Below are 27,938 nucleotides of genomic sequence, written 5' to 3'. Positions count from 1 at the left end.
TTATCCCTTTAAAAGATAAACTGGTAAAAACAAGCACTATTAGTGTACTCTTCTGATACTTCTTGGTTCTTAAATATACGTATGCAGCATTTCTAGTATAGATGATTCTTATAACAAATTGATAAAGTAGTTTCAGTTTCTTTTATGGGGCATAATGTATTGGAGTTTGTTTTAAAGCAGGTCTTTCCAACAAGCGGCCCACGGGCCAAATACAGTCCTTTTTAAAACTTCTTTGGCCCCCCACATATAATGCTAAAAATATACGTATCAGAATTACTTTAGTACCTTGAGCGTCATAATAATCTCATAGAAGTCTGTCGCTGTCAAACAGACAGTCTTTGATAAGTCGTGGCAGCAGAGAGGGGTGGGTAAACATTTGCACCTGTAAGCAGCTCTCTGATTGGCCCGTCCACCTAACCTGAGCCAAAGGCAGTATGGACAGAAAACAACAGCTAAAATCACAATAGCTAAACTTACTACAAGCATCTAGATGTCTCTTTCAAAGGCAAAAAAGAAGATTTAGAAATTTGACAATTTCAAAGCAAATAAACTAAAAAGCATTTTTTTATTCACTTTGCCAAAAGCAGCGTTCAATTAGGTTGAGAAATGAGAGTTGTAGCCATTTTTGTCAAACCTCGAAAATAACTATTTGCTCCTGTGTGATATTTCAATATGTCACGCTTAAAGTACGTGTTGTCACTCTCAGCTACTACCACATCAAATTACAGCTCAGTTTAGGTCAGTCGGATGTGGCAGCTCCAAAAGTTAATCAGTTGTAGGTGTATATCTCGTGGCTGTTTCCTGAAAGTTTGGTGTAAATCTGTCGAGTGGTCCGTGACACATTTTGGTAACAGCCAGACACTTCGCATTTCGTAGCTCTCACAACCCCCGATAATTTTTATATATGGCCTTTTTATGTAGCGATAATGACACGCAGGTTCAGTAAAATCGCCATATTGTTGACAGATATTACCAGTGTAATACAGGCCTGCGGGTGTACCTTAGTGTGTGTGTGTGTATGTGTGTAGGGGGGGGTTCAGGTGTGAACCACTCCCTCCAGACTGAGGGACAAGCGCAGACAGGTCCAACACTCAGGGGGATGGGGGAGCACTTTTGGAACTGTTGCTGAACTCTGATATTGCATGAAGACTACAAGTCGCCACATGCAGCCGACAATTAACTCGTGGCCTGTGGCGGTTTATCTCCAGCTCCGAATAATGAAGTGTATATACAAGAGGGAAAGGAGGAGAAGAAGTGGCAGTGTGCTTAAACGTTTCTTGGAACTGACTCAAAGCAAGAGGCTTGTATCGGTGTGATTGGGGGGCTTTTCAGAGATCAAAAGTCCAGTTTGTGGTCATTAGAAGCAAGTTGTTTGAGTCACATATGACGTATATGAGTGACCTTATTACTTTATTTCTTTGGTACAATGACAGATATCTTCAAATAAAGAATTGTATGCCATCAGCCGTTAACTGTAACCTGTCTTCCCCACTGTTTGCTTTTGCTCTGTTGAGTCTGTTAGGTTCCCCTTGCCGCTCGGCTCCCCAGAGGCCCCACGAGACACCTGTCACACACCGCTGCCTGCTTTTCTGTGTACAGAGCTCCCTCCCAGGTCCTTTCAGCCTTGACGGAGCAGAGAAATGAGAGGCTTTTTGCTTGGACTCTGTTGCTTTTTGTGTGTTTTCCAGCCTCTCTCGGGAGAGTCCACTTGCAAGCTGAAGGCCAAGTTCAACCTGAGTGGCTACAAGGATGTGGAGAAGAAGAAGGTCGTCATCGGGGGGATGTTTCCTGTCCACAAGCGCATTGCTTCCAGTGACGGCAACACTTCGAGCCTGCCGGTCTCCTCGGGGTGCGAGGGGTGAGTGGAATCCTTTGAAACCTCTTTATGGGTCTTTGCTATTGTTGTGTATTCACTGATCGGTGTGAACTCCCAGACAAGTTCTAAGAGACAAAGCGACTGGACATCTTTTCTTGTTTGTTGAAGATGTGTTGCTGCTCATCTAGAGAGCTTAATCAACTCCATCTGAAAAGTGTGCAGTTTTAGATTTTTTTTACTCTGGGGGTCACAAACAAAATTTGCTCAGGGGCAAAAATATTTCTGTGCAGACTCTGAGAGGGCTGGTTTTCTGAAAAAAATAAATAAAAAGTTTGCAAAGCCTCACAGATTAGTGTCAGAGGGAAACTGTTATTCAAACATACATGTCAACCGTAGAGGTTTATACACAGTATTTGCTGTTAATTACCACAAGTGAGGTTTTATTTGATGCTCGGAGGCTGAGTGATGACACTTTGCTTATAGACTTTTGAGAGATACATTTGTTTCAACTGTAAGTTCTGTCAGTTTTATCTATTTTTGTTTATCCATTTTGTCAATAAGCAGGAATGTTAAATGAGCGAGTTTGTTTAGCTGTAGTTTATTTTTTGATGCTTTCAAGAAAGGTCATGTAACAACGTGATCGTGGGCGTGAGAGAAGGCGGGACTTAAAGCCCCACATCCCCTGTGCTCGATCTTTGGTCCCAAAATCACAACATGGCAGCTTTCATAAACCAGGCCCCTTCACTCCTACCTCAAACCATCCATCTCCTTTGTCCAAAATATGAACATTACACTCTTTTGAGGACAATAATATTCATATTTTGGACAAAGAGGATAGATGGTTTGAGGTAGGATTGAAGGGTGTTATACACAAAAGACCAACAATGAACAGAGGACAAAGTCTTCGGTTTTAACTTTCCATTTTCAGTTTTAAATTCAATCCTTAGCCTGTTTCATAATAATTTGCAGCATCATGAATGTGAGCAAAACACCTCTCATGTGGACTAGCCCAACAATGACCCTTAGGAGGGAGGGGAGGGGTGATTTGCATGTAAGTTCAGCTTCCATAAACACAGCAGCTCTTCAGTTTGACTTAGGAAAGCTCCTGAGAAGCAAAAAGTCTTCAACGAACAAGAAAGACAATTGTTTAATTGTATCAAAACAATCTGGTTGCCCTAAACAGTTTGTATTTAATTTGTTTAATGGTAGATTATTACACGGCAGAGAAACAAAGCTCCAGAAATGCGTCATTTCTTCATCACCGTCTCGTGATCCTCCAGATTTAATTTCCGCACCTTCCGCTGGACGCAGACCATGCTGTTTGCCATAGATGAAATCAATAAGAGGAACGACCTGCTGCCCGAAACCGACCTGGGCTACGTCATCTACGACTCCTGCTTCACCATCTCCAAGGCCGTGGAGGGAACCCTGACCTACCTGACGGGCCAAGACGAGGCGGTGCCCAACTACCGCTGTGGCAATGGACCTCCTCTTGCTGCCTTAGTGGGTGCCGGAGGTTCTGATCTGTCCATCGCTACAGCCAGGATACTGGGGCTTTATCATTTCCCACAGGTCAGCCGCTAAAAGCATCTGCCAGAAATGTAGACAGGCTCAAGAGACACAGACGGAGAGAGATAATGAGTTCTTCCTCTTGTCTTTAGGTCAGCTACTTTTCAACATGCTCTGCCCTGAATAATAAGTTCCAGTTCCCCACCTTCCTAAGAACCATTCCCAATGATGTGCACCAGTCTACCGCAATGGCTCAGTTGGTGCTGCACTTCGGCTGGACCTGGGTGGGCACCATCGCTGCAGATGACGATTATGGCAAATACGGCATCAAAGACTTCAAGGAGCAGGTGGAGGAAGCTGGTGTCTGCATCTCCTTCTCTGAGACCCTGCCCAAAGTAAGCCGTTTTTCAGCCAAATCCTTTCACACTTCGCTGTGTTTACTCGTTACTTTGGCCAGTGCGATGTTGCAAATTTATATTCCTCCGTTCTGCGTGTGATCTTCAGGTGAACTCCCCGGAGGCCATCAAGAGTATCGTCAAAACTGTAGCCGAGTCCACAGCCAAGATCATTGTTGTCTTCTCGTCAGACGTGGACCTCAGCCCTCTGATCACCGAGCTGCTCCACCAAAATGTGACCAACCGCACCTGGATTGCCAGCGAGGCTTGGGTCACCTCTGCTCTCATCAATCAGCCAGGGGTGAGTACTCTGTCAGCTGATTGCAATGATGGCAATGATGACTGATCTGAGAGAGACGTCACTCACAAATGCTCAAACAGGGTCTTTTATGGGATAGCTTTGGTCTTAGCTCATAAATCTGGTCAAATTCAAACTCTGTTTCTCCAAACTGAAGCTATTTAAAGAACTACTTACGGCAGATACTAAATATTCAAAATATTTTCATAAAACGCCACATTAAAGATTTAAACTGTCAACCGTTAAAGAAAGCTAGACATTCCTTGGAAAGCCAGAACAGCGTCTGGTTCTAATTTTAGGTCCCGCTCACTTTACTTCAACAAATGAACCTCAGATCATTTTTTGACTCTTGTTGATTCATGTAGTTCTTATCTTGCTGTTGTCTGTTCAACCAATCATTTCCCCAACACATTTAGCTGTTATCAGTTATTTCATGCTTAAATTAAATCTCATGTACGTAACATGATGAGTGTGTGTGGGAGAGCAGGCAGGACTTAAAGCTTCATATTGCCAATGTTCGGAGTGTAGTCCCCAAAAATACACCATGGTACTCCTGTAAAATTGGTTCTCATGGCTTCCATTTTGAACAACAAAAGGAGGCAGAGATATCATGTCCATCTTTATTAAGTCAATAATCAGAAATGCTCCTTTCTGCTCACGTTGTGCGTGTTTTTATCCAGGTGAACTCACTCCTGTCTGGTACCTTGGGTTTTGGGGTGAAGAGGGCTGACATCCCTGGTCTCCAGCACCACTTACTGGAGTTGGATCCCTACGCTGATGCACTCACTGAGGAATTCTGGGAGACGGTGCGTTTATTTAAAATGTATCCAAACTAAAGAAACCTGATAATACTGCCTTGGAGTAAATCATCATCATCAAAAATCTGGATTAGACTATAATGCAGCTGCTGGGACGGCTAAAATTGAAAATGTTGCACATTTTATATGACTGCACACACAAAGATGCAAAGTCGGTGATCTTCATTTTGTCTTGTAGTTGTTTAACTGCACACTGAACTATGACACAGCTCTGAGGATGGCCAGACAGGTGAACGGCACGCTGTCCAGAGCAGCGAGGGGGATACCAGATGGTCTGTGCACTGGGACCGAGTCTGTGGCGCAGCTCAATAATACATACTCTGACATCTCGCAGTTACGAATCACTTACAGGTCAGTCGCTACAACTCAGCCAAACCAAGCCATAATGCTAGAAATGTAGCCACTTCCGGTTTTCATTACAACCATTTAAGTATTATTTAACTTTGGAGTGGCTCATGACACAGCTCTGACTTTTCCAACATCATGGCTCAGTTCATTATATAGTGCAGCTTTACTCACACAATGGACAAGAGGGCAATATTTTTTTTTGGCAAATTGTAAATTTGGTAGTAATGATAATAATAAATGAAAGTGGCTCTCAGTGTTTACAAAGCAGTGTATGCCGTGGCCCACGCCTTACACAACCTGGAGCACTGTGTACCTGGAAAGGGTCCCTTTGTTGGGGGCAGCTGTGCGAACATCACTAATTTTGAGCCATGGCAGGTAGGCGCGCTCTTATTTTACAAACCTCTTCATATGTGTGTCTGTGTGGAACTCCACGCAAGCCACCATACGTCTGCTTTTCCCAGCTGATGTACTACATGAAGAATGTGAGGTACAAAATGCCGAACACAGAGGAGGAGATCTACTTCGAAGACGGAGACATAGAGGGCTTCTACGACATCATCAACTGGCAGGTCAACAGTGACGGGGAGATAGCTTATGTCACCGTGGGACGCTACAATGGATCTGCAGCTGCAGAGGACAGGCTGCACATAAACAATGACTCCATTATTTGGAACAATGACATTTTGGAGGTAAGCTGCAGACCGATCAGGACAAATAGTTGGACACATTTTATATCACGACGGTGTCACTACAGTGGTCTGATTTGTGTGTCTAAGCCTCCTCGGTCGGTGTGCAGCGAGAACTGTCAGCCCGGCACCAGGAAGGGGATCCGGCAGGGGGAGCCAGTCTGCTGTTTTGACTGCATCCCGTGTGCTGATGGAGAAATCAGCAACACAACCAGTCAGTATACAAATTTCCAGGTGTTCCTTTAAAGTATCAGATATTGCACTTTCTTGCGTTTGTGCTCGGGACTTTGAAAGAAGTTTGAAAAGGCTGCCGATGAATGATCTTTTAACACGTTTTTATTTGCTCTTCACATTTTCACTATTTTAACCCAAACTTTGAAATAAATAAATAAATTTAAAAAAATCCTGAAGGTTTTAATAACTTGGAAATAGGAACTATATTATTTTATTTTTTTGTATTATGTAGTAGGAGCTGGGATTGGTCCCAAACACGCAGTCAGATCATTTCATTCTGTCATTTCTCCACAAAATTCTGGCATGAAAGGCGGCGGGTGATTTGCATTCCTCCAAGAAATGTTAGACCTTTAATCTTTTTTACTTTTGTCAAAACATTTTGACCCCTTTCTGACTTCGTACAGCACTTTAAAACAATTTTTTTCCACATCCTGCAATTTTAAAGCCTATCATGTTTTTGATTAAATTGTTATCTGTAGACCTCTTTGTCTAAATCATGTTTTAAAACAGGGCAAATAAAAGAAAACAAGACTGCGTGGTATGTCAGTGTCTCCAGTGTCATTAAAACTGAGAATGCTCAGGGGAACCACAGGGACACCATCAACCATAACTTATTAAACAAACAAAAAAAAACAAAACATGACTGTGCTACTTCTACACCTGCTTTTTTTTAAAGCTCTCTTCTCCTTTCGGACAGATGCCCGTGAATGCATCCTGTGCACTGGAGATGACTGGTCAAATGAGGCTAATGATGCCTGCGTGCCAAAAATCATCGAGTTCCTGGCTTTTGGAGAACCACTGGGAATCACCCTGATCGTCATATCTGCCTTTGGAGCTTTAATCACCATTGCTGTCGGGGTGAGAATTCTGCAACAACAACAAAAGTCACTCCTATTTTGGATTCAAAGGAGCTAAAGTGTTGGATGTTTTCTTTCCCTTTTGGAACTTCCAGATCATGTTTTTCATGTACATCAGCACTCCTCTGGTGAAAGCCAACGATGTCCTGCTGAGTTTCTCGCTGCTCCTCTCCCTGGTTGTGACCTTCCTCTGCTCCATCGTCTTCCTCGGAGAGCCGCAGGACTGGAGCTGCATGACCAGCCAAGTTGCTTTAGCCCTGGGCTTTGCTCTTTGCCTCTCCTCCATCATGGGTTAGTCAACGACAGGAATTAACCAGAAATCTGCTGGAGAGAGGGTGCAGATGTCCAGAATTCTAATATAACTTTACAGAAACCTAAGCTGAGAAAAAAAAGTTAAAATTAGGTAAGAAGTGTAAAGAAAACCAAGATAAAAAGAAAAGTTAAAGCTGCTGCCAGAGGCTCATCCTGGTTGTCATGGTAACCATACACCTGTGACTGCCAGTCAGAAACGCAGACTGGAAAAAAGGGCTGAAACAAACTGTTTGAAAACTATAAGTCAGATCTTAAAAACCTTTAACCCGTGAGCTTCTTAAGACTTTGATAGTCACATATGTGAGTTTTTATGTTTCTACAGTGTTTTATGTAGAAGATATGACAAGTTCAAAAGACCCTTCATTTCCAGCTTTGAAGAAAATAGTTTGAGCTACAATATAACTGAATCTGTTGAAGCTTGGCTGATCTCTGTCTGCACACTTGGAGGATGTGAGAGAAAACCTTAAGCCCTGCAGCAGTGTGAGACACGTTGGGTGAAAGAAGACATGTGGCTAAAGTATGATGTACTATTTATACCAAAAATAGTTGTTAAAGTAAGAAGAGTTTGTTTGCAAAAGATTTAAAAACTTCATACAGTTCAAAGGTGAGTGTGTGACATCAGCCTTGGTTAAACATTTTGTAGAAAATGCTGTAAAAATCATAAAAACTTCCACTGCAGCAAAAACGAACTAAATGATTTAGAAGTACCACTTTAGATATTTAAAATCCAACTCTCTGTAACCCATTAATCCTTATATGCTGTTTTCTTCTGTGAAGTTTGCCTGAGTTATAGAGCTCTACAAGGATCTGGGGTTTCTCATGTGTTTTGCCAAAATCACTTCTTTTTTTTTTTTCACACAGGTTTTTTCTTTCTCCATTGTGAGACACATCACTACCAAAAGTCACAACACACTGTTCCCAATCGAGCCACATGTTTTGGTGTACAATTTACATGTTTTATTTCAAAGCTGCGCAACCAGATACTGTATAAAATTTTCAGCAGGCTATTTATCAGGGTTCTATTAGATGCATAGGACCTTTATAACTGTTCTGTTCTTCCTTAATTTTCACCTGTTAAGATAACACAACCAAGCCAAGCTGCAGTGTTTAAGCTATCTTACCTTTTCCCCCTTTGCTTTAGGTAAGGCTGCAGTGCTGATGCTCAGAGCTCAAGCTTTGAAAAGAGCCCGAGCCAAAGCCAAGGCAGCGGCCAAAGCTGCTAAGGCTGCGGCTGAAGCGGCGGCGAACAGCGGCAGTCCTGATGTGATTGTAACCAACACCAGTAACAACGAGGCCAGTGCGCCTGACAAACCTGAGGTCGATGTCCTCACCTGTGGCCACCAAAGAGCAATAGCTGCTGTGGCCACATTAATACAGGTAAGTAAAACAAACAGTCATATACACACAAGGAGAACAGCTTAGTAACCGACCAATAAATCTGTCCCTGTTTCTAATGTCAAATAATCAAGTACTGGCGTTTTTCTCTTCAGGCCATAGCGTGCACAGTGTGGCTCATCATCCTCCCTCCTCACCCGGTTAAAAACACAGCAGCCCAGAATGTGAAGATCATTCTGGAGTGCGACGAAGGCTCTGTAGTGTTCATCTGTTGCATCTTTGGGTATGACATCTTCCTGGCTCTGCTGGCCTTCGTCTTCGCCTTCATAGCTCGCAAACTCGAAGACAACTTCAGGTAAGCCACAGAAGTTTCAGGGGATAATAAAACCCCACTGAAAAGCGACGGGATTTCTTCTTCATCCGTTCCAAAAACACAAGGGTTCGGTTCTCTTGTTCCTTTGTAAAATGTTTGTCACTTTGTCCTCCAGCGAGGCGAAAGGCATGACCTTTGGCATGCTGGTCTTCTTCATCGTGTGGATCTCCTTCGTCCCGGCCTACCTCAGCACGCGCGGGAAGTTCATGGTTGCCGTCCAGATTTTCGCCATCCTGGCGTCCAGCTTCGGCCTGCTCGCCTGCATCTTCCTCCCGAAGTGCTACGTCGTCTTAGTCAAACCGGAATGCAACAAAGAGGAGCTGATGAGGCCCCGCGCCAAACCCCGAGACGGCTCCTCCACGGGCACCTCAGCCTCTCTCGCTACGGCTGCTACCGAGGTCAATACGTCATTCGCATCCACTGCAATCGATGAAGGATGAGTCAAGAAATTTGGAAAAATAATACAATGTTATTGTTGTTCTTAATATTATTTGATTATTACACAAATAAGCTCTGTAGTACATGAAGAAATGTATAGTTATGCGATGTGTGTACAGTTGGGAGGATTTAAATGTAAACAAGATCCAAGACGGAAGAAAACTGTAGTCTCAACAATAACTAAATAGCTAAAGATGCAAAAGGTTAATGTTCCATGTAAAAAGCAGGAACGTTTAAAAATATTTAAAAAGAGAAGTATACATATTTTCTTCACTTTGCTGAAATGTCTGTAAATCCCCCAAACAAACAAATAAGAAAGAACACATTTAAATTTCCTGTTAAAGTTTAAAATGAAGTCAGTTTTTACCTCATATTTTCATTTTTGTTTCAAGTCATTTTCAATCCCGTCCGCAGTCTTTAAAAACTGAAAATGTTAATTTCATATTACTTCAATAACTTGTAAATGTTATACAATTTAGTGAGACTTTGTTAGTACAATCCACTTTTTAATAATATAAGTGACGCTATGTTTATTTCCTGTATCATGTGTTTTCCATCTTGAAGCAATAAATTAATTTTTCCTCTCAGTTTTGGGATTGCTAATTTTAAAGTAATGGTAGAGATCTGTGACACTCTTTGATGAGTCTTTTAGTTCCAGCCATTAATTAGGTTTGAATAAAAATGGCTTAAATCAGTGAAAGTAATGTAAAAGTTGTTGAATGTTTTCTGATATCTGTACGGAGAGTTAAGTATTCGTACTCAGGCTCTCCATGTCTGTCCTAAACAGATGTTGAAACTAGGAACACTCAGAGAGCGCAAACCTCTGCAAAGGCCACAGTGGGATTAAAAATTAGTGCGATGCAGATAACCTGGATCATCACCAAAATTCAATTCAGTGTTTTTTGTTCCAACCCCAATATTTCCTGAACGTTTCATCCAAATCTGTTTATCACTTTTTACCTGATCTCACTAACAGACAAACCAACAAACACTATTGAAAACCGGATCACCACCAACATTTAATCAATTTTTCCTCATTCCATGTTTGACGTTTCCTGAAAACTTCCTGAAAATCCGTTCATAACTTTTTGAGTAATCTTGTACACAGACTGTCAGACAGACACTACCAAAAACACAACCTCCATGGAGGAGGTATTTAACAAAAGAATAACTCTGAAACAGGAGTTTTTGGAGGCTACTGCAAAATGTTTGCAACATTACTGACTTCCCATTTCCCCCACAACTCAGAAGCGTCTCTTCGTTCATCCATTCAGTGAGACGCTGATCCAACAGGTGAATTCAACAAACATGGAGTGAAACAGGAAGCTGCAGTGCTGACTGGCAGGGCCAAGACTGTTCAGACTGCAGTTAAAAAAAGGCTAAATCGCTTCTCTGCTACACCATAGGCCAATAAATCGAGTAATTCACTGCTGCTTAAATTCTGCACTAAAACATCATGTTCATCAATGGGAAGAGGATGTTAAAGTTATTTCTTCTGTCCAGCAGAGGGAGCCAGAAGAAGCTGAACTGTCTGCATTTTCGTTGAGCTGCACTCCTCCCTCTGTGACGGAGGACTTTAAAGCAGGTTGAAAGTGATGATAACATAAAATATGTATTAAACGAAGTACATCACACAATCTGCAGAGTGATGGAAGGATGAGAAACAACAAGTTTCAAACCACTTGTATGACGTGTAGAGGCATTAATTATTCTGAAATCCAAGTCATGGAAGTCTAAGTCTGAGAAACATGACAAGATGAAACAAAGCCTGTAGACTTATTTCTCTAAATGCTAACAAAATCATGTTTATGAGTGCTTTTGATAAAGGTTTTGATAATGTTGACTGCGAAATAAAGTTAGTCTGTTTATGCATGTTTTATTCCTCGCCATTTTTGTGTTGTGCACAAGGTCAGCATACGTGCTTCCTTTCGGGAACACACAACTTTCCAGGGGTCTGTGAAGCTGTGTATCCAGTCCAAGCTGTCAGTGTGGACAGTGATAAGTTCCCCTGGTGACGGAGGGGTGAAGGAATGTGTTTGTAACTCTGATGCCAGCTGACCAGAGTGGACAGAAACATTCGTGCTAAACTGAGACAAAACATGTGCATGTGCATCTTTGCACGTTTGTTTTTCTTTGCACTGCTCTGGGTGTTTATTCATGCATGAATTAGTGTCAATGTGAAGGAGTTATTTTGAGTTTACGCTCGCTGTTTTTCATCTTTGTGCATAAAATTTGCTAAAAGCTCTGCTTAGAATTTTAAAAGTCTTTATTTTAATGAGCTTTCTTTCAGAACACGCTTTTATTAAAGGTAAGACAAATTTCCAGGAGACAAAATGTAACAAAATACAAGTCACCAGCATGCAGGGGTGGCCAGGCTAGGGCCACTGATAATCTTGGGGTGACAGACAGAGGTCAAAAACCATGTCAGCATTTCAGGAGTTTTATTTGGAAGTTAGGGAATAGCTCTTTGATATAGTCCTACTTTAATTTCTTATTTTACCACCAATATTACTAACTGATATATATACACGCCCGAGAAACTTTTAAATTTTAATTTTCTTTATTTTTTAGTTTCAAATTTTTCATTAAAGAATAACTTAGTAAAAACTGTTTTTCATGTTTGTGATGTCCTTCTAATCTAAAATAGCTAGAGGAAATGAAAAATGGACACCACACATCAGTAAGATTCAAGGGGTGGCCATTGCTCTATCTTGGCCCCCCCTTAGCAGCGCCCCTGTTGCGCAGATCAAGTGGCAACATTATGAATAATAATTTGTCAGGAGTTTTGGTTTTGCTTCATTTCTTTCATTCAGATGTTCTAAAATCTCTGTTTCAGTTAACTTCAATGAAAGTTTGATGTTGGGGAACATTTTAATAACAAAATTGATGAATCACACCTAGTTTATAATCCGGAGTTTGAATGTATTTTATACCCGCTGGCAAGACAACAACAAGAACCCCTCAGTATCAAACGAGCGGCAAAGAAAAAAGGTCTTTTAACTCTTTTGGTGGATGGTACCTCCATTTGAAAGTCTTTTTCAGTTGTAAGTGAAGTAAGATCGCAGGTTTATAAGATGCATTTAGTTAACAAAGTGTGTGTCATTTGGATCCCACACACCCGTCTTGTTTACCTACCTGAATATGTGTCACAAGTTTAAGAATAGCTGTAAAACCGCAAAAGCCACCTGAGAAAGGAAGCCAAGGCTGCATTGTAAACGTTGGACAGGTGACACCTCCTGTAAACGCTGGGTAAGTGATGCCTATTGTCTTGAGGAGCGTAACCTACACATTTTGGACAGATGGACAGAAGACTAATGGTTTGAGAGAAGAAGAGTAAAGGAAGCCATCTTGGATAAATGGAAAAACTATCCTCAAACAAAGGAGGTGGCTTCGGCTATCATTGCAGTCAGTCATACTATAATTATAAGCAAATAGATTTTTCCACAAACTATTTTACTACTTTACACGTTTAGTTGTGTTTGTTTGATTTTACTCACTTTTTTGTTCACTAAAACCAGTAATATTCAAAGATAGCTTGTTGTGTTCATTGGACAACGACAAGGGTGTCCAATCCTGGTCCTCGAGAGCCACTATCCTGCATGTTGTCCTTGTTCCTCTGCTCCAACACACCTGATTCATGGTTAAATCACCTCTTCATGTTCTGCAGAAGCCTGTTAATGTCACACTGATTCAAATCAGGTGTGTTGGAGCAGAGAAATAAGTAAAACATGCAGGATGGTGGCCCTCCAGGACCAGGATTGGACACCACTGGACTATGAGATTCCCATTTTTCAGGTTTTCTAAAAATGTTTTCTTTCTTAAGTGTTTCCAGTATATATGCAATTTTTGTATCAAGCACCCAAACAAAGATAAAACAAACATGAAGTAGCTAATGTGTTTGTATAAGTTGTTTCCACTATCTGCACTAATGTCTCATTGATTGACGTAGCAATCAATTTAATCTCATGAGTTAAATGAGTGACGAGAAGACCAGTGGGACGTCCAGAGGCTCAAATATACTCTGCCTAATATAATGGCCGAGTGAGCAACTTTTCCATTTTGGTGCCTGAGTAGTTGTGCAGACATGTCTTTTAGTAACAAGTCTCTAAGGTTCATCTACACTCCCTTCTCACCATTCCTTCATGGCCGCTCTCTAATTAGAAACCGTCTCAGTATCTCCACCCCTCTCTCCATTTTCCCCTTTATTCATCTCACAGATTATGGTAGAGAGTTAATTTAAGGAAAACTTAGTTATCTGACTTTTGTATTATATTTCATATTGCGCTATGATTCTCTAATAGTACCTCATTTTTAATGTGTGCTGCAAAAAGAGAAGTATACTTTTTTATTAGGTTTTAAATTGAGACTAAGTTATAAACATGGAATATTAAGAGAAATACATTTAATGAAAAATGAGAACATGATCACATTTGTTGAAATAATTTTACTTTGCCACTAAATCTCATGTAGTTTTTAAAATAAAGAATCGGGTTAGTACAAATTGACTGTGCCATGCTTTTTTTTTTGTAAAACCACATAAAAGGGAAAGTGAAGTGAAAATGTTATTATTTTAATCTGACATAAAATGTGTGTGTTCATGTATGCAAGTGTGTCTATAAGTTATTGCTAAAAAGTGGTGACTTTTGTGGAAAGTAGGATACTGATAATTATTAAGGAACAATCCTAAAAGGAGATGAAATGTCACTCAGAAAAGTTGAATGTGAGTTATAATTGGTTTAATTTTTGCAAATTATCCAACACTTGAGATGGTACTTTGGTTTAAACATAAATAAGGTACATTTAAATGGACTAAACAGAAATATAGACCATGCAGTAAATGCACTGAGTTTAACCTGTGTGTGTGTGTGTGGGACGTACATTTGCATAGTGCGCTGGATCAGTTTGCGTCTCGGTGGAAGTTCAGGATAAAGGCCTCAAATGACAGATTTTGTTAACGGTAGAATTTCCCTGTAAGTGAGGAAGACGTCACAGAAAGGTCAGATCGGATGCACTTTAAGATAAGAGTCTTCTGAGGCAGCGACCTTGAAGAGCAACAGATCTTCCAGCTGACCCTTCCAGTGAAAACATCCCAGAAGGCGTTTTATTTAAGAAATACACAGTATGTTCCCTTCATGTTACCCTGTAGGGGAATAACCCCCAACCAACGCTGCACTCTGTGACGTCTAAGTTTCTGTCCTGCTAACACCTAATATTACAACCACTGCTTGTTACCACCACTAGCAAAAGTAAAGTATACTATATGCTACCTTTTTTACCCAAAATGTGCAAGGAATAATATCTCTTACCTCATAGTTCATGGCAAGATACTGATATATTTTTATAAGCCATAAAAATTCTGTCGACAAAACATTTACATATGACTTTTCATTTTCGCCCTATTAAAAAATTAGGCTATTATTGCAGAAAGGCAAAATGCAAATGATCATGTTTTAGCTTTTGTCTCTGCCTGCGTGCAATTGTTTGTCTATCAAAATATATTATGAACCACTAGACAGATTCAAATGAAACTCCTTTCAGAAAGTCATCATTGGATGCACATCTACAACTGCTCCACACAAAAATGGCTGCAGCTTCAGATAATGAGATAAAGTTTCTGTGGCAGCTGATAGTCGTGCAAGATGTGGCCAGCTGTTGTGAAAGGAGGCGGGCGATATGCATTCCTTCAAGGACTGCTAGGCCTTTAAATGGTGCCTGAAATCACACCACAAAGCTGCAACATTCCAGCAAATTTCCAATCTAATTTTTGCTACCCACACTGGACAGACAGCAGCTCCAACCTTTCCCCCAGATCCTTCTGATTCTGCTCGTCCACTAGCTATTAGGCTCTCATGGCTGGGCTTAATAATTCAGGGCTGACACTCCCTCACCGATCCATTTACTTGATCCCAGAAGACTCAAATCTCCAAGAGTCTGGTTAGATATCAGGCGGATCCTCGGTCCAAACTGCTTGAACACAATGAGCTGTTTAATGGATGAGTGCGCTCACCTGTTCAGGTTTGTTAGCAGGATTATTAGGCAAATTACAATACTAGAATAGCTTTACTTGTGCAGTCCCAGGCTATGTTTAGACGTGTTCACTCCTCCTCTGCCTCCCTTGGTTTGAAAGTAAGTCAGCACTTTACCGATATAGCTTTTGTGATAAATGACAACCACACTTAATCTATACACCTTTTTTTTTATTTTCATGTTGTTCTTTCTTTCTTCATCCTAATCAGCCAAAAGGAAAAAAACATTTTCTTTTTCTGTTTTTGGACACTAGAAATGTGTATGTATGGACTTTTTTTATCCAACTGTAGAGTAACTTGAAATGTCTACAAGCTTTAACTCAACTTGTGTTCAGTCAGAACAAGCCCACATTGTCCCCTTTCTCTCTTTTACTTTCCATAAAGAAACATTTAATCAGAATGCAGGCCCTCCTGGGTTTTTCCTCTCATTTTTCATGATCCCCTTTACGCCATGCTGCCTTAGATCCTTCGCCTTGGCTCAACTGTGGCAGGAAATATTGACCATCAGATAAATAGAAATGGAATTTGGAGGTCTAAAACTTGTCCAAAGGATTTTGCAGGACACTCATTGGTGTTTGGAACTTTGAACACAAAAGCTGACATGTCTATAACTGCATCCATTCATTCATCTTCTGCTGCTTATCTGTGGTCGGGTTGCAGAGGCATCAGATTTAGGAAGAGAACTCAGACATGCCTCTTCCTAGCGGCACTCCTCAGCTGCCAGTGGGACATAGATAGAAAACCTACAGAGGGAGGCACCCAGGACACATCCTAATCAAATGCTCTAACCATCTCAGCTTACTCCTTTTGATGTAGAGGAGCAGCATTTCTACTACAAAAGGTGACAGAGCTCCTCACCTCTAAAGTTGATATCGGCCACCCTACTGAGGAAGCTCATTTCGGCCTCTTGTGTCCAAAATCTTGCTGTCATGATCCACACCTCCTGTCTATAGGTGAGGGCTGGAATGTAAATAGACCAGTAAATCAAAAGTTTTGCCTTTCGGTTCCACCCCTCTAAGTCTGAGACCAAGGTTCTCAACCAGAAAAAGACTGAACGCTTCCTCAGGGTCAAGGGTGAGTCTCGGCCTCAAGTTAATGAAGCTTTGGGGGAGAGACGCTGTTTGTGACTGGACTGATTCTTTCCCCCCATATTTGAAGATGCATTACTGCAAACTGTTTGGGCTTTCTTCTTGTTATGCTTGGCAAAGGTGTAAATTAGTGTTCCTCCCATATTGGCCTGGAGTCTTGTTACACAAAGAATGGTGTTAAGACTTTGAAGTGGTTCTGGAGAAACGTCAAAACTGAGCTGGTACCAACCCTGATAAAACAACCTGTGCAGTTGTCTAGTCACTCAGTGTTTAAATGAAGACTGTTTCTCCAAGCCCATTATGAGCCTGGGCCCGTGCTGTTTCTGTGTAACATTAGATTTTTATGTCTATTTCTGGGTGTTGCTTTTGCACTTGGGTGTATTGTGTACAAGTATCATGTATGCAGTGTGTGTGTGTCTGAGAGTGCATGCATTGTTGACACCCTTGCATGTTTGGCTGCCTCCTTTTAGGTCAGGACAGGCTGTGACGAGACAAGGAAACCAGGATCTAGTTTCAGGCTGGATGAGACTATAAGAGACCAGAGAGCAGGCGGCACAGACAGGAAGACAGACGGTCAAAAAGAAGCGCTAAGAATTCGGATCAATCTGGGAGATTAAGTAAGACAGAAGACAAGAAAAACATAAACAAGAAGGGGTGGCTTGTTATCCACAGGACAATCAAAAACAACACAGTTTATGAAACTGGGAAAACTACGACTCCAGAAAGAAGGGGAGGACACTTTCCAACCCTTGGAAATTCAAAGTTGCACACCCGAACCCTGCCCCTGAGGGGACGGGGCAACCTCTTGGGCCATGCTAGCCGCCCGGAGCAGCGGCGGGGGCATCGGGGGGCACGGGGGTGGACACCAGCCGCCGAACATCCACCGAAAACAGTCGGTGGCCTCCCTCAGTGGGTCGAAAGCCCACCGCAGCAACTCCCAAGATGCTAAGCGCAATTCCTTCTCCAGCAAAAAGGTGGCGCAGCAGCGGCACAAAGCGGCGCTGATCCGAGAGCTGGAGACCAGCTGGTACCTGAGGATGTTCGGGTTGGGCAAGGAGGAAACAGTGGCACATAAAACCGGCATGCTCTACAGGTCAGCTAACCTTTCACCGTGTGTGTGTGTGTTTGTGTGAGAACCAGCGTAAATGGTGGACGTACACTGCAGCCCAAATAAATAATTGCTCCAAAGCTTTTGGCTCCATCTAGTAAAAATCACCCACCACCACACACACTAACACACACACTCAAAAGTGTCAGGTGCCCCCCTCTACACATTATTAACACGGTGATCAGTACATTTGTGTGAAACAAAAACAAACCCTGACAGATTATTCAGGAATCTTTGGTGCTTCTGTCTGATAACAAGCACGTCCCCCTCTCTGTTCAGTTCATTTCGTTTGGGCGGTGCAGGTGCAGGGGTCACGCTGGTCATAACGACCTCGGCCTTACTCTCGTGTCACCTGATCTGACCGTAATGTTGACAGCCGTCATCCATCTTGCTGGATTTGTCAATGTTGACAACTTTGACCACCATGGTGACAAAACATACTGAGGCAGAAGCTGAAGGGGTTTGATTCTTGCTCGGTGTTGATGTTTGTGATCTGTTTTATTCTTTCTCCCTCTCTTTGTTGGATCCAATTTTTGTCCCACACAAACCTTTTTGGTTTTAGGTTTCCTTTATCTGATCCTTATACCTTATATCCTTATACCTTTTTTCATGTTGTAAAGTTGAGCACTTCTTTTGTTTGTTTTTCTTTCTCATCATGTCGGGTTAAAGCTCTAAACTTAAGTCTTGCCTTTTTTTATTTTTCCTCATATGTTCTTTTTATTTTCAAGCCTCCCTACGCACCAAAATAAAATGAATACAAAAGACAGACATACTAACATGGGACAATTTCTCCTATTTACTTATTGATAAATTAATCTCACAGTATAATAATAAAAAGTCTTCTACATTTTAAAATGTGATTTTTTCCCCCTTAATTCAAACAAATTACTTTGGAACAAACCAAACAGTGAATAAGGAAAAAAAAGTAATTGAAAGTAGAATTCATTGAAGGGACACACTACCCACCGCCTCGATGCCAAAATTTTAAAACAAAGATCTTGCACAACCTTTTAGCACTCAGAGAATTTGTTGGGGATGACTCACAGCTACTACCACACCAAATTCCAGCTCAATGTCCACAAAAATGTTAGAGCCATTTTTGTGCTTGCTGACGTGGATTAGTTGCGGCAGCCATCATGAATTGGGTTGACTTCAAAAGTTAACTAGTTGTAAATGTACATCCAGTGATTAGTTTCTGAGAGTTTCATTAAATCTGTCCAGTGGGTCATGAGATATTTTGCTAACATGCACATACAGACAAAACGGGCAAAATACATGATCACCTAACTTTCATGGCAGAGAGAGAGAGAAAAAAGTTACAGGAAAAAATATTTTAGGACTGCCAAGAAAGGATAAAACCAGTGAAATAAATCACCAAACAAGAAACTGAACCCACTGGCATTACTAAAAAGTCCAACTTGTGTTTCTCAAAGATGAGCAACTTATCACCACCATCCATTTAAGGAGTTCTACAAACCTGCTGGCATTTCCTGTTGATGTTACGGCTGATAAGATAATAACTACTGATAACTATCTGACAGAACAGGACTTCAAAAATGACCAGACTGCTCCTTTAAATGGCATCATTACAAACAAGTATTGGTGTAAAATCTGTTTGTACAAATGGAAAACAGCATTGTGTTACCGTAAAGTCTTTGAACAGACGGCGAGCTTTACCCTGTGTCAGTACTTTAGCCACAATATCTCTGACAGCATAAACCTCTGCTAATGCTCAGGGTAAATGGCGTACAAAAAGTTTAATATAGAAAAAGTTCATCTGAATTTTTATGTCAAAGCAAGCACAGGAAACAATGCGTGACGCGTTTAAAAAGGTGGCCCTTTTTCAAGTGCGCCGTTTAACTGCTGTCGGTCTTGGTGCTGACAAGTCCGTGGCTCCACACTTCACACTTATTTACAGGCTCATAAAAATATGATGAGAGCTTCTCCTGACAGGTGCAGGAGGAGTGTGAAGACAGCGCGAGCGTTCAGTCAAGCGAAAAGACAGCACTGCGTTAATATGACAGGATTACCACTACTTTACAATCCTACGCATATTATCGAAAAGACACGTCAGAAACTGGTCCTTTTGTCTGATCGGGACTCCGATGTTGTGTTGAAGGCTCTTCATTTGGCTTCAAACTAAAAAGAATACATGAATACGAGCTGAATGTGCCTTCTCAGCCAACTCTTTCCTCACACACACTCACATCTGCCAGCTCTCCTCTCTCAGCCCCTGACATAAACACCAAACAGCCCGCCACGGCCGTAGAGCCTCATTTAAATCCAAAGCAACTGCAGCAAGCTTGGTCTCTTCAGTGATTTTGCATAAAAAGTGGGGCGGAATATGTTCACAGTAACACTGGGCTTGTGTGACTGCTTCACAAACGACCTTTTGCCCTCCTGAAACATTCGTTCGTCTCCTGGCTGTACAGTATTAGCTTGTTGTTTTCCACAAACACAGAATTGTTAAACAGAATTCACAACTAATTGGTGTTGTGAGAATTTGAAAGTCTAAATGAGGCTGTCTCCTAAGAGGTCAAATTAACATTAGTAAACTGTCTCTGGCAGCAGGTTTTTGAGGTTCTGGTAGCACATTGTTGGGATCTGAGAGCCATTTTTTTAATAAAAACCAAAAAAGAATTTTATTTTAAACTCAAAGTAATAAAAATAAAAACATGCTTGTTGAAATACACTCCTTATGTTTGTGGCTTTTTCTAAATTCAGAGTTGTAATTGGATTCTGCTTGTAATGAATCTTACTAATAGCACACACACTTTAAAGGGATAGTTTGGATGTTTTGAAGTGTGGTTCCTTGGAAGTTTATGAAGAATTATTATCTTACCTGATGTGGATGAACAACCTCAGTTTGGAGAAACAGAGTTATATTCTGACCAAATCGATGAGCTAATGGCTTGTTCGAGGAGGGGATGTGATCGAAGTGGGTCTCTGTCATTTTAAGACAATATAGCAAAAATAACTTCCTGCAGGAAGTGCTCCAAGCTGCACCAGAGGTGCTACAGCTAGGTTCTAAATAACCAAAGAATTCTATGTAAACAACATTTAATGCTAGGTTGACGGCAGAGTAAGAGTTTAAAAATAACTTTAGCATGAACTGCTGTGAGATTTTTTAGATTGGAGTTGTTTTAAGATGGCAAGTAACTTTTTTGGTCTTGGCCATGTTCAGACGTCCTGAAGCCAACTATGGATGGAGCGGTAACAAGAAGTGGTTCTGGCATTTCATCATTTTCACACCCTTCAAACTCTACCAAAATCAGAAAAAAACTCTGCAACATAACCAGTCATGACTTAATGACTAATTACTAGAATGCAGAAATTCAGTAGACTCTGCTGACTCACAGTGAAGCTGTTTTCGCCAATGTGAGCTACAATTACTCAGCTGCGTCATCCGGTAATGTTTAAACACGGGGGTGACATATATCACTAAATGCACATTCAGCTCAAATAAAGTAGCTATAGACACTGAGACAGTGCAATTAAAAAGTCAAATTTTTAACACTTAACATGTTTGGTTGCACACTTGCAAAGTTTTCGAAAATCTTTAAAGCAGAGTTTAGTGTTCTTACCATTTTATTCAACCCATGCTCTCTGTGGTTAAAACAGGCAGTAGCTGGGTGCCTGCTGTGGCATTTGCCCAGTTTAAAAGTTGGCCGATCCATCACTCGAGCCAGCAGTATCACTGGTCTTCTCTGACGCGTCACTGGGATTATGTTTCCTAATATCAGCGGCACCAGGAGTGATAATGCCGTGGTAACATGACTCTGCCGCGTGGAGAACAACAGCACGTGTTCCTGTGGACCTTGATGGATGAAGCATGGGGACGGTGCCAAGGTTGGCACGGTTGAGTCACACGGCAGGTGTCCTTTTGCACTCATGTGTGCTCAACTGTGCTACTGCCGCCTTCGAAAGGTAAAATATCAAGCTTTTAAAGAGCGAGTTCAGATCTTCTAAAATGAGGTTCTGTGGAAAGCTTGTGAACACTTGATATCTTACCTGTTGTAGATGGCTCTTTGAACGACCGCAGTTTGGAGAAATAATTTGGATCCAACCGGATTCACAAGCTAATGGCTAAAACAAGCTGGGCCAGGACTTAAGTGGATTGCTGCCAACCTAAAACAAACAATGCCAATCTCAAAACTTTTATGGCAGTTTATACGAATGCTATCTCATAATACTTAACACTGCCATTACCAGGGGTGGCCAATCCTGGTCCTCGAGGGCCACCATCCTGCAGGTTTTAGTTGTTTCTCTGCTCCAGCACAGCTGATTTAAATCAATGGGTGATTAACAGGCTTCTGCAGAACATGAAGAGGTGATTTATCCACTGAATTAGGTGTGTTGGAGCAGGGAAACAAGGAAAACATGCAGGATAGTGGCTCTCGAGGACCAGGATTGGACACCCTTGCTTTAAGCAGAAATATGTCACGAGGGGTGGATGAATGGTTGAAGACTTGGACCCAAATGCAGGCAGACACAGGGAGCTCTACAGTAGCACTAATTTTAAAGAAAAATAAAAACAAAGGGCAGACATGGCAGCAAGAAACTAAATAACAAAGACTTACATAAAGCAGGGTACACAAGGGGCGGGACACAAGAGGTTTTAAAGACAGGGGCTGACGAGGACATGGACACAGGTGAACTGATTAGCAACAAGGAACAGGTGTGGGCAGCTGAGGCAGACTGACAAGGAAACTACTGAGGGAGACTGAGTGATGGGCGCAGGGAGAAGACAAAACACATGAAACACAAGGCTCAAAATAAAGCTATAGAAAACACACGAGAAAATAAAACCCAATACGCAAGAAATAAAAATACAAAACTAAGCACAGGGTAAACCAGGAATGAAAACAGAATTAAAGAAACACAAAACAATAAACCTAAATGCAAAAACAAACTCAAACAAAACCCAAATCCTGACACAATTTTGGAATATTCCTGCTGGAAGCTGCTTCTTCCATTAATTACTTTTGCAAATAACGACAAAGTTCTACATAAATAAATGTTTATGAACAAGTGTTTGCACAAATTTCTAAGATTAGAGTTGTTTAAAGATGGCAGCAATCCACTTGGTCTCACCCACACTAACTGTTAGTTCGCCAGTCTGGTCAGAATTAAACTCTATGCCTCCAAACTCAGGTCTTTCATAGAGCTATCTGCAACAGATAAGATGTTAGTTGTTTATAGCCTTTTCCATAAAACTCCACTTCAGAAAATCTGAACGACTGCTTTAAGCTCCACATTAGCAATGTTTTAATAAACCCAAAAAACAGAAAGCATTGGAACTATTGATGCAACATGTTTGGACACTTTTTACATGGATAAAATAAGATGGGATGCTGCATATAATACACTATTCTGTGCTTCATTCCACTCCTCAGCATTAAATCTAGACTTTCATTCTGAATAAACAATGAGATTTAATGGATAATGTAGGCCGACACTGGTGTTAAACAGGAGCAGGACAGTCCCTCAGGGCTCATCAGTGACATAATTATTGTTGCCGTAGAGTCAGATGAAGCGGAAAGAGCTTTCCTGTTCAAGTAAATAGTGTAAAAACGTGTTTTTTTATTTAATGCAATTAAACTACAGCTTCCTATAGTATCTCATCCCGTGTTTTTGGAATCCACCCGTTAAAAGTGAACGACTTGCCGTGCAACTTGTCCTATTTTTTTTACACTCTGTGAGCTCTGGTTAATTGTCAGACATACAGTATGGAGTATAACGATCATACAGGGATTCAGATTCCAGAGGGAGTACATATGGGGGTGGTGGGGGCAAAATCAAAGAGACAGAAAAAGACAGCTAATTAGTCTCTGGGAACAAAAGGCTGATTGTAAAAGTTCAGAGAGGGAACGTGCTAACCGCTGAAACAGAGACCAAATATAATCCATCTTTTTTTTCTTTTTCCTGTCCTCCCTGCTGTCCTCCTCCCTCTGCTTGTCTAACTTCCTTTTTTTTTATTTTGGTGTCAGCATTTCACCTGCTCACACCAGAAGACCGTGACCGCAAAAAACCCCACAGAGCGAGGCAACACAAGAGCAGCACGAGCAACTTTCATTTGGCAACTTGTTTTCAAACCGAACGCTTTGAGTTTGCGTCTGTTTAGCGGACACGTAGAAGCTCTGTGTGTATGGATTGTGTGCCTATAAATACATCACAAACACACTCGGGCGTTGAATAAACTCAGCTGACATTCCTGACGCCTGGCAGGATCAGTTTTTCCACCGACCCTGCTGGACTACAGACACAGCTGCCCCTCTATCAGCCCCTCGGCCTGTCAGATGTGTGTGTGGACACACTTTTGCCCTGGCAATAATGGACTGCTGTGGTTTTATAAATATCTCAGGTGCAGATAAAAGGAGCTTTCAGGCATAATGCTGCTCGTGTCTGCTACCAATGCTAAATAAATGTCAGCCCTTTCAACAAAGGAGCAAGCGTTTTGAGCATAATTTGGTCTTAAAAAGTCATTTATCTTTGCAGTTTTTTTTTTTGGACAATAAAGTTTAAAAAATTAAAAATGTAAATCGCCCACTGCCTTCCAATCCAAAGTTTTAAATAAAGATGTTGCAGGATTTATTAGTACTTAGAGTATGTACTGGAGATAACTCTTAGCTACCAGCACAACAAATTTTTGGCTCAGTATTTGTAAAACTGACTGAGTTATATACACTTTTGTGTTTGCTAAGGTTGATAAGTTGTGGCAGCCATCTTGATGACCTGGGTTGAATTCAAAAGGTAATCAGTCGTAGATGTATATCCAGTGATTACTTTCAGAGAGTTTCATTAAAGTTCGTTGACTGGTTTATCACATATTTTGCTAACAGACAGACAGGGTTGACTCTAATAATGAATGACAGAGTTTTAACCAAAGCACTTATGCAGTTTGTTAGGGCACCGAGTATGCCATGGGGATGATTCTCAGCAACGACCACATCGAATTTTAGCTCACCATCTTTAAAATGAACCGAGCTAGAGTCATTATTGTGTTTTCAAAAGTCGATTAGCCGTGGAGGCCATCTTGAACCAGATTGACTCAAAGGTTGATCAGTTGCAGAGGTACGTTAGGTGATTACTCCCTTAGACTTTGACGAGAATCTGCGCAGTGGTTCATGAGCTATTTTGCTAACAGACAGTGACACAACGCAGGCAATCGCGTGGTCCGCCGCCTTTCACGGCGGAGTTTTGTCAGGTTAATTGAGCCGAATTTATGCATAGTTCTGATTCTGGTGGTTGCTTTCAACTGCACGTTAAAGAGAAAATGACATCAAGCATAAATGCAGCTCAAGAGTAAAATTCCTTCACGTATTTGTGTGTACAAAGAGTGTATCTGAGCTGAAATGTCCTGATATGGGAGAACGGCATTCCTCCTGATTCCCACAATCCACTGGAGGACCAGACGTGATGTCACTGAACGCTCTCATGAGAAGTCCGGAGGTGTGTGTGTGTGTGTGTGTGTGTGTGTGTGTGTGTGGGAGAGAAAACAGAGGCTTCCATGTTTCATTTTGTGGTTCACCTTGTTAAAAACAAGTCCTTCAAACAGTGTGCATAATTGCACATAGCATGCCGCTGGCTGTGTGTTAGTTAGTGTGTTCTTCCTAGGTGTTTATTGTAGGCAAAACTCCAGGGTACACTTTGTTTAGAGTGTGGAAAGAACAGGAGAGGAAAAGGGTGGGAAATGACAGACAGGAGGGCTTAAAAGGAGATATTATGCGGCGCGTTGGGATGTGAACAAATGTAGCACCGCGCCACAAGTCTTTGCCAGATGGAAAACATGAAAAAGGGTTTTAAAAATGTCAGATAGTAGGAGAATTGACTGCTGGAAGAAAGATAAGAGAGAGGAAATCAGGAGTGGTGAAAGCGCTCGTGACGTAGGGAATACTGGGAGACAAAGGAGGGATGATGAGGAAAATGGGAATGGGAGCGAGGATAAAGAGGGAAAGAAAAGGGTGAAAGGAAGGAGAAAGTCAGAGAAGCAGAAGGAGAGAGAGAGAGAGAAGGGAGGCAGGAGAGGGAGGGATTAAAAAAAAAAAAAAAAAACGTCCCAGATTCCCAGGCCGTTTAATAGGGAGCAAAAGCAAACGGAGCTTATAATGTAGTCTGGCTGAGCGGGGGGCAAAGTGACAGCATGAGTGTTTGTTTTTGTGTGTGTGTGAGGGGGGAGGAGAGGAGGACGGGGTGTGAGGGAACGTCTCTCTCCATGTTTGTATGTGTGTGGAGAACATATGTGCATGGAGATGTACATGTAAGGAAATAAACCTGTGTTTCCTGAGTGGACGGACTGCAGCCTGCAGACGGGACAAGTTCCGGACTCCTCTGTCAGGCCGGTTTTGTTTCACTTTGGATTTTTCCCCGGCTTCTACTTTTGCCCTTTCAAATGAGAGAAATCTACTTTATGGGGAGTTTCCTCTAAAGACAGACCTCCGTTCACGTCAGGCTTTAATCGAGCGCTCTCACACCCCCTCCTCAGCTCCATGTAAGGTTGTGTGGGCGAGGGGCCTACCTGGATTACCGTGAGCGTACATGTTTGTGGAACACACCGGCAGGAGAAAGGAGAGGCTGAAAGAGAAGATAAAGTGACACAAAGAGAGCTGGGACATGTATCTGTACAAAGCAACGTGCCCGGACATCCCCAACCCCAAGCAGAAGAGCTCCAGGTGTCAGGGCGGAGGTGGGATCCAGGCGCAGGGCCTGGGCCAGGGGAGGCTGCTCAAGCAGGTGTCGGCGGTGCCGGGCTCTCGCTCCTACGGCCCTCTGATGCTGTGGACGGCCAACAAGCCCAACCGCGGAGTGCAGCTCAAACAGCTGGAGGAGTTTCTCAACTTCCACTCGCTGTCGCTGCACGACACAGTGAGGAGCAGGACCGGCATGGTCTACAGGTAACTGTACCTGAGTGTATGAGTGCGTCCGTGACCATTTTTCAAAAAAAAAAAAAAAGACTGTGTTTTGTGGACATTACGGCTGGACTTGTTAAGGCTCCGTCATACTCCATGAGAAGTCAAGAAGTCGGTTCGCGGTCACGTGGCTGCGGGATGATTGTTTTCGCACACGCCTTTCCACGCGCCTCCTGCAGCATAAAAACGGGTTTATCAAACCGACTGAGACAGGACATGTCATTTGGCATCTGCAAATTTGTGCACAATAATGAGCGAACAAAGAGAACATATCCCTACGCTGGCCGGCCCAGGTGTATTTCCTCCTGACCACCACAGCCTTGAAGAGCTGTCTGTGTCTCTGTGCGATCTTTTTAAGCTCACAGGTTTTTAAGTTTTGCTGGAACAGTTTTATGTATGTATGATTCCATTAAAGCTCACCAAACACGCCCACAACAACTTCTGACCAATCACACAATACTTGACGCAAACCTCTGTGGGAAAAAGTTCGGTCTGGGCCTTGTGTGGAGAAGCAGCGGACGAAGCTGCTACGAGAACAAAATGAGGCAATTTTCGTCACGCAGCCACGTGACTAAGAGCCAACTTCGGGACTTCTCATGGAGTATGACAGCAGCTTCAGTTAGTAAACGTTTGCAGGTCGTTTTAGGCAGCAGTTGAATAGATTTGAATGTAATTTCTCAAATGTTGTGCTCATGTTGTTTTAATTTTGCTAGAAAGAAAAAAAAATTGCTCTTCATTTACTGACGAACAACGATTACACTGTAAATTTTGTTTACACACTACGACATGCAGCAAACAAAAAGCCACGACGCTCTACTCCTGATGAAGGAGCTGTGCCACTAAATTCAGGATGATTGGGAAAAAATTAAATAGTAATAAGGTTGCTTCAAAGCTAACACGTTGGCACCGTTAACCATAATATACAGTATTTCATGCTATTTGCAGTCATCCATTTGCATCATGAAACCCAGGAGCTGACAGATCAGTCTCCGAGAGTTGTACGAGTACTATTACTCTCGTACGCATTACTACTCTTGTACTACTACACGGTTCTTCACAGGATTATCCACCCAACCATTTTCTGCACGCAGTTTATTCCTGTTCAGGGTTGTGTAGAGCTGGTGCTTCTCTGCAGAGGTCACTGGGTGAAAGGCGGGGTACCAGCCTGACACACACACACACACACACACACTCACACACTCACTTTCCAGATTTATCATTAACAAAAATAAAACTAATGGAATTAAAGCGTTCGCCGGTCTGAATCATATTTAATGCACCCACACTGGCCCACATATAAAACTGAAATATAAGGTAAATAGAAAACAACAAAACAGCTAAATAAAATCCCAACATAACCATGTGCACTAGATTTTAAATACCCTCAG

At 41.9% G+C, this 27,938-nt stretch overlaps 2 protein-coding genes across 4 annotated transcripts in view; both read left to right on the top strand.

Moving 5' to 3' along the window:
• Positions 1-809: 809 nt before the first annotated feature.
• Positions 810-9,994, top strand: LOC108238148 (vomeronasal type-2 receptor 1). 2 transcript variants are annotated; one of them, XM_037979783.1, is made up of 14 exons: positions 810-1,858; positions 3,097-3,388; positions 3,478-3,720; positions 3,830-4,021; positions 4,699-4,824; positions 5,015-5,187; positions 5,439-5,559; positions 5,646-5,873; positions 5,961-6,084; positions 6,802-6,962; positions 7,057-7,252; positions 8,415-8,650; positions 8,764-8,963; positions 9,097-9,994. In XM_037979783.1, exons 1-14 carry the CDS (start codon positions 1,641-1,643, stop codon positions 9,419-9,421), a joined length of 2,835 nt encoding a protein of 944 aa, XP_037835711.1. In that variant the 5' UTR covers positions 810-1,640; the 3' UTR covers positions 9,422-9,994. The 2 variants fall into 2 exon arrangements, with proteins under 2 accessions (XP_037835711.1, XP_017275514.1); XM_017420025.3 differs by having other exon boundaries at positions 5,646-6,084.
• Positions 9,995-17,075: 7,081 nt separating this feature from the next.
• Positions 17,076-27,938, top strand: part of kcnab1a (potassium voltage-gated channel, shaker-related subfamily, beta member 1 a) — a 122,195-nt gene continuing 111,332 nt past the window's right edge. The window contains exon 1 of one of the 2 annotated variants that reach the window (XM_017420117.3): positions 17,076-17,626. In XM_017420117.3, the coding sequence (XP_017275606.1) occupies positions 17,346-17,626 (281 nt within the window). In that variant the 5' untranslated portion in view covers positions 17,076-17,345. Of the gene's footprint in view, positions 17,627-25,789; positions 26,536-27,938 lie in introns of those variants that run through there. The other variant, XM_017420118.3, reaches the window with a different exon arrangement.

Source organism: Kryptolebias marmoratus, linkage group LG2 (genome assembly GCF_001649575.2).
Source record: "Kryptolebias marmoratus isolate JLee-2015 linkage group LG2, ASM164957v2, whole genome shotgun sequence".
In the NCBI taxonomy this organism is placed as follows: Eukaryota; Metazoa; Chordata; class Actinopteri; order Cyprinodontiformes; family Rivulidae; genus Kryptolebias; species Kryptolebias marmoratus.
Note: the sequence above shows the minus strand (reverse complement) of the source record. Positions and strands in the feature narration are given on the sequence as shown.

Bases quoted from the DNA above. Each gene is read 5' to 3' on its own strand.
- LOC108238148 (XM_017420025.3), top strand. From the start codon at position 1,641: ATGAGAGGCTTTTTGCTTGGACTCTGTTGCTTTTTGTGTGTTTTCCAG. The intron at 4,022-4,698 runs GTGAGTACTCTG...GTTTTTATCCAG, and splicing joins CTCTCATCAATCAGCCAGGG to GTGAACTCACTCCTGTCTGG. The intron at 5,188-5,438 runs GTCAGTCGCTAC...AGTGGCTCTCAG, and splicing joins CAGTTACGAATCACTTACAG to TGTTTACAAAGCAGTGTATG.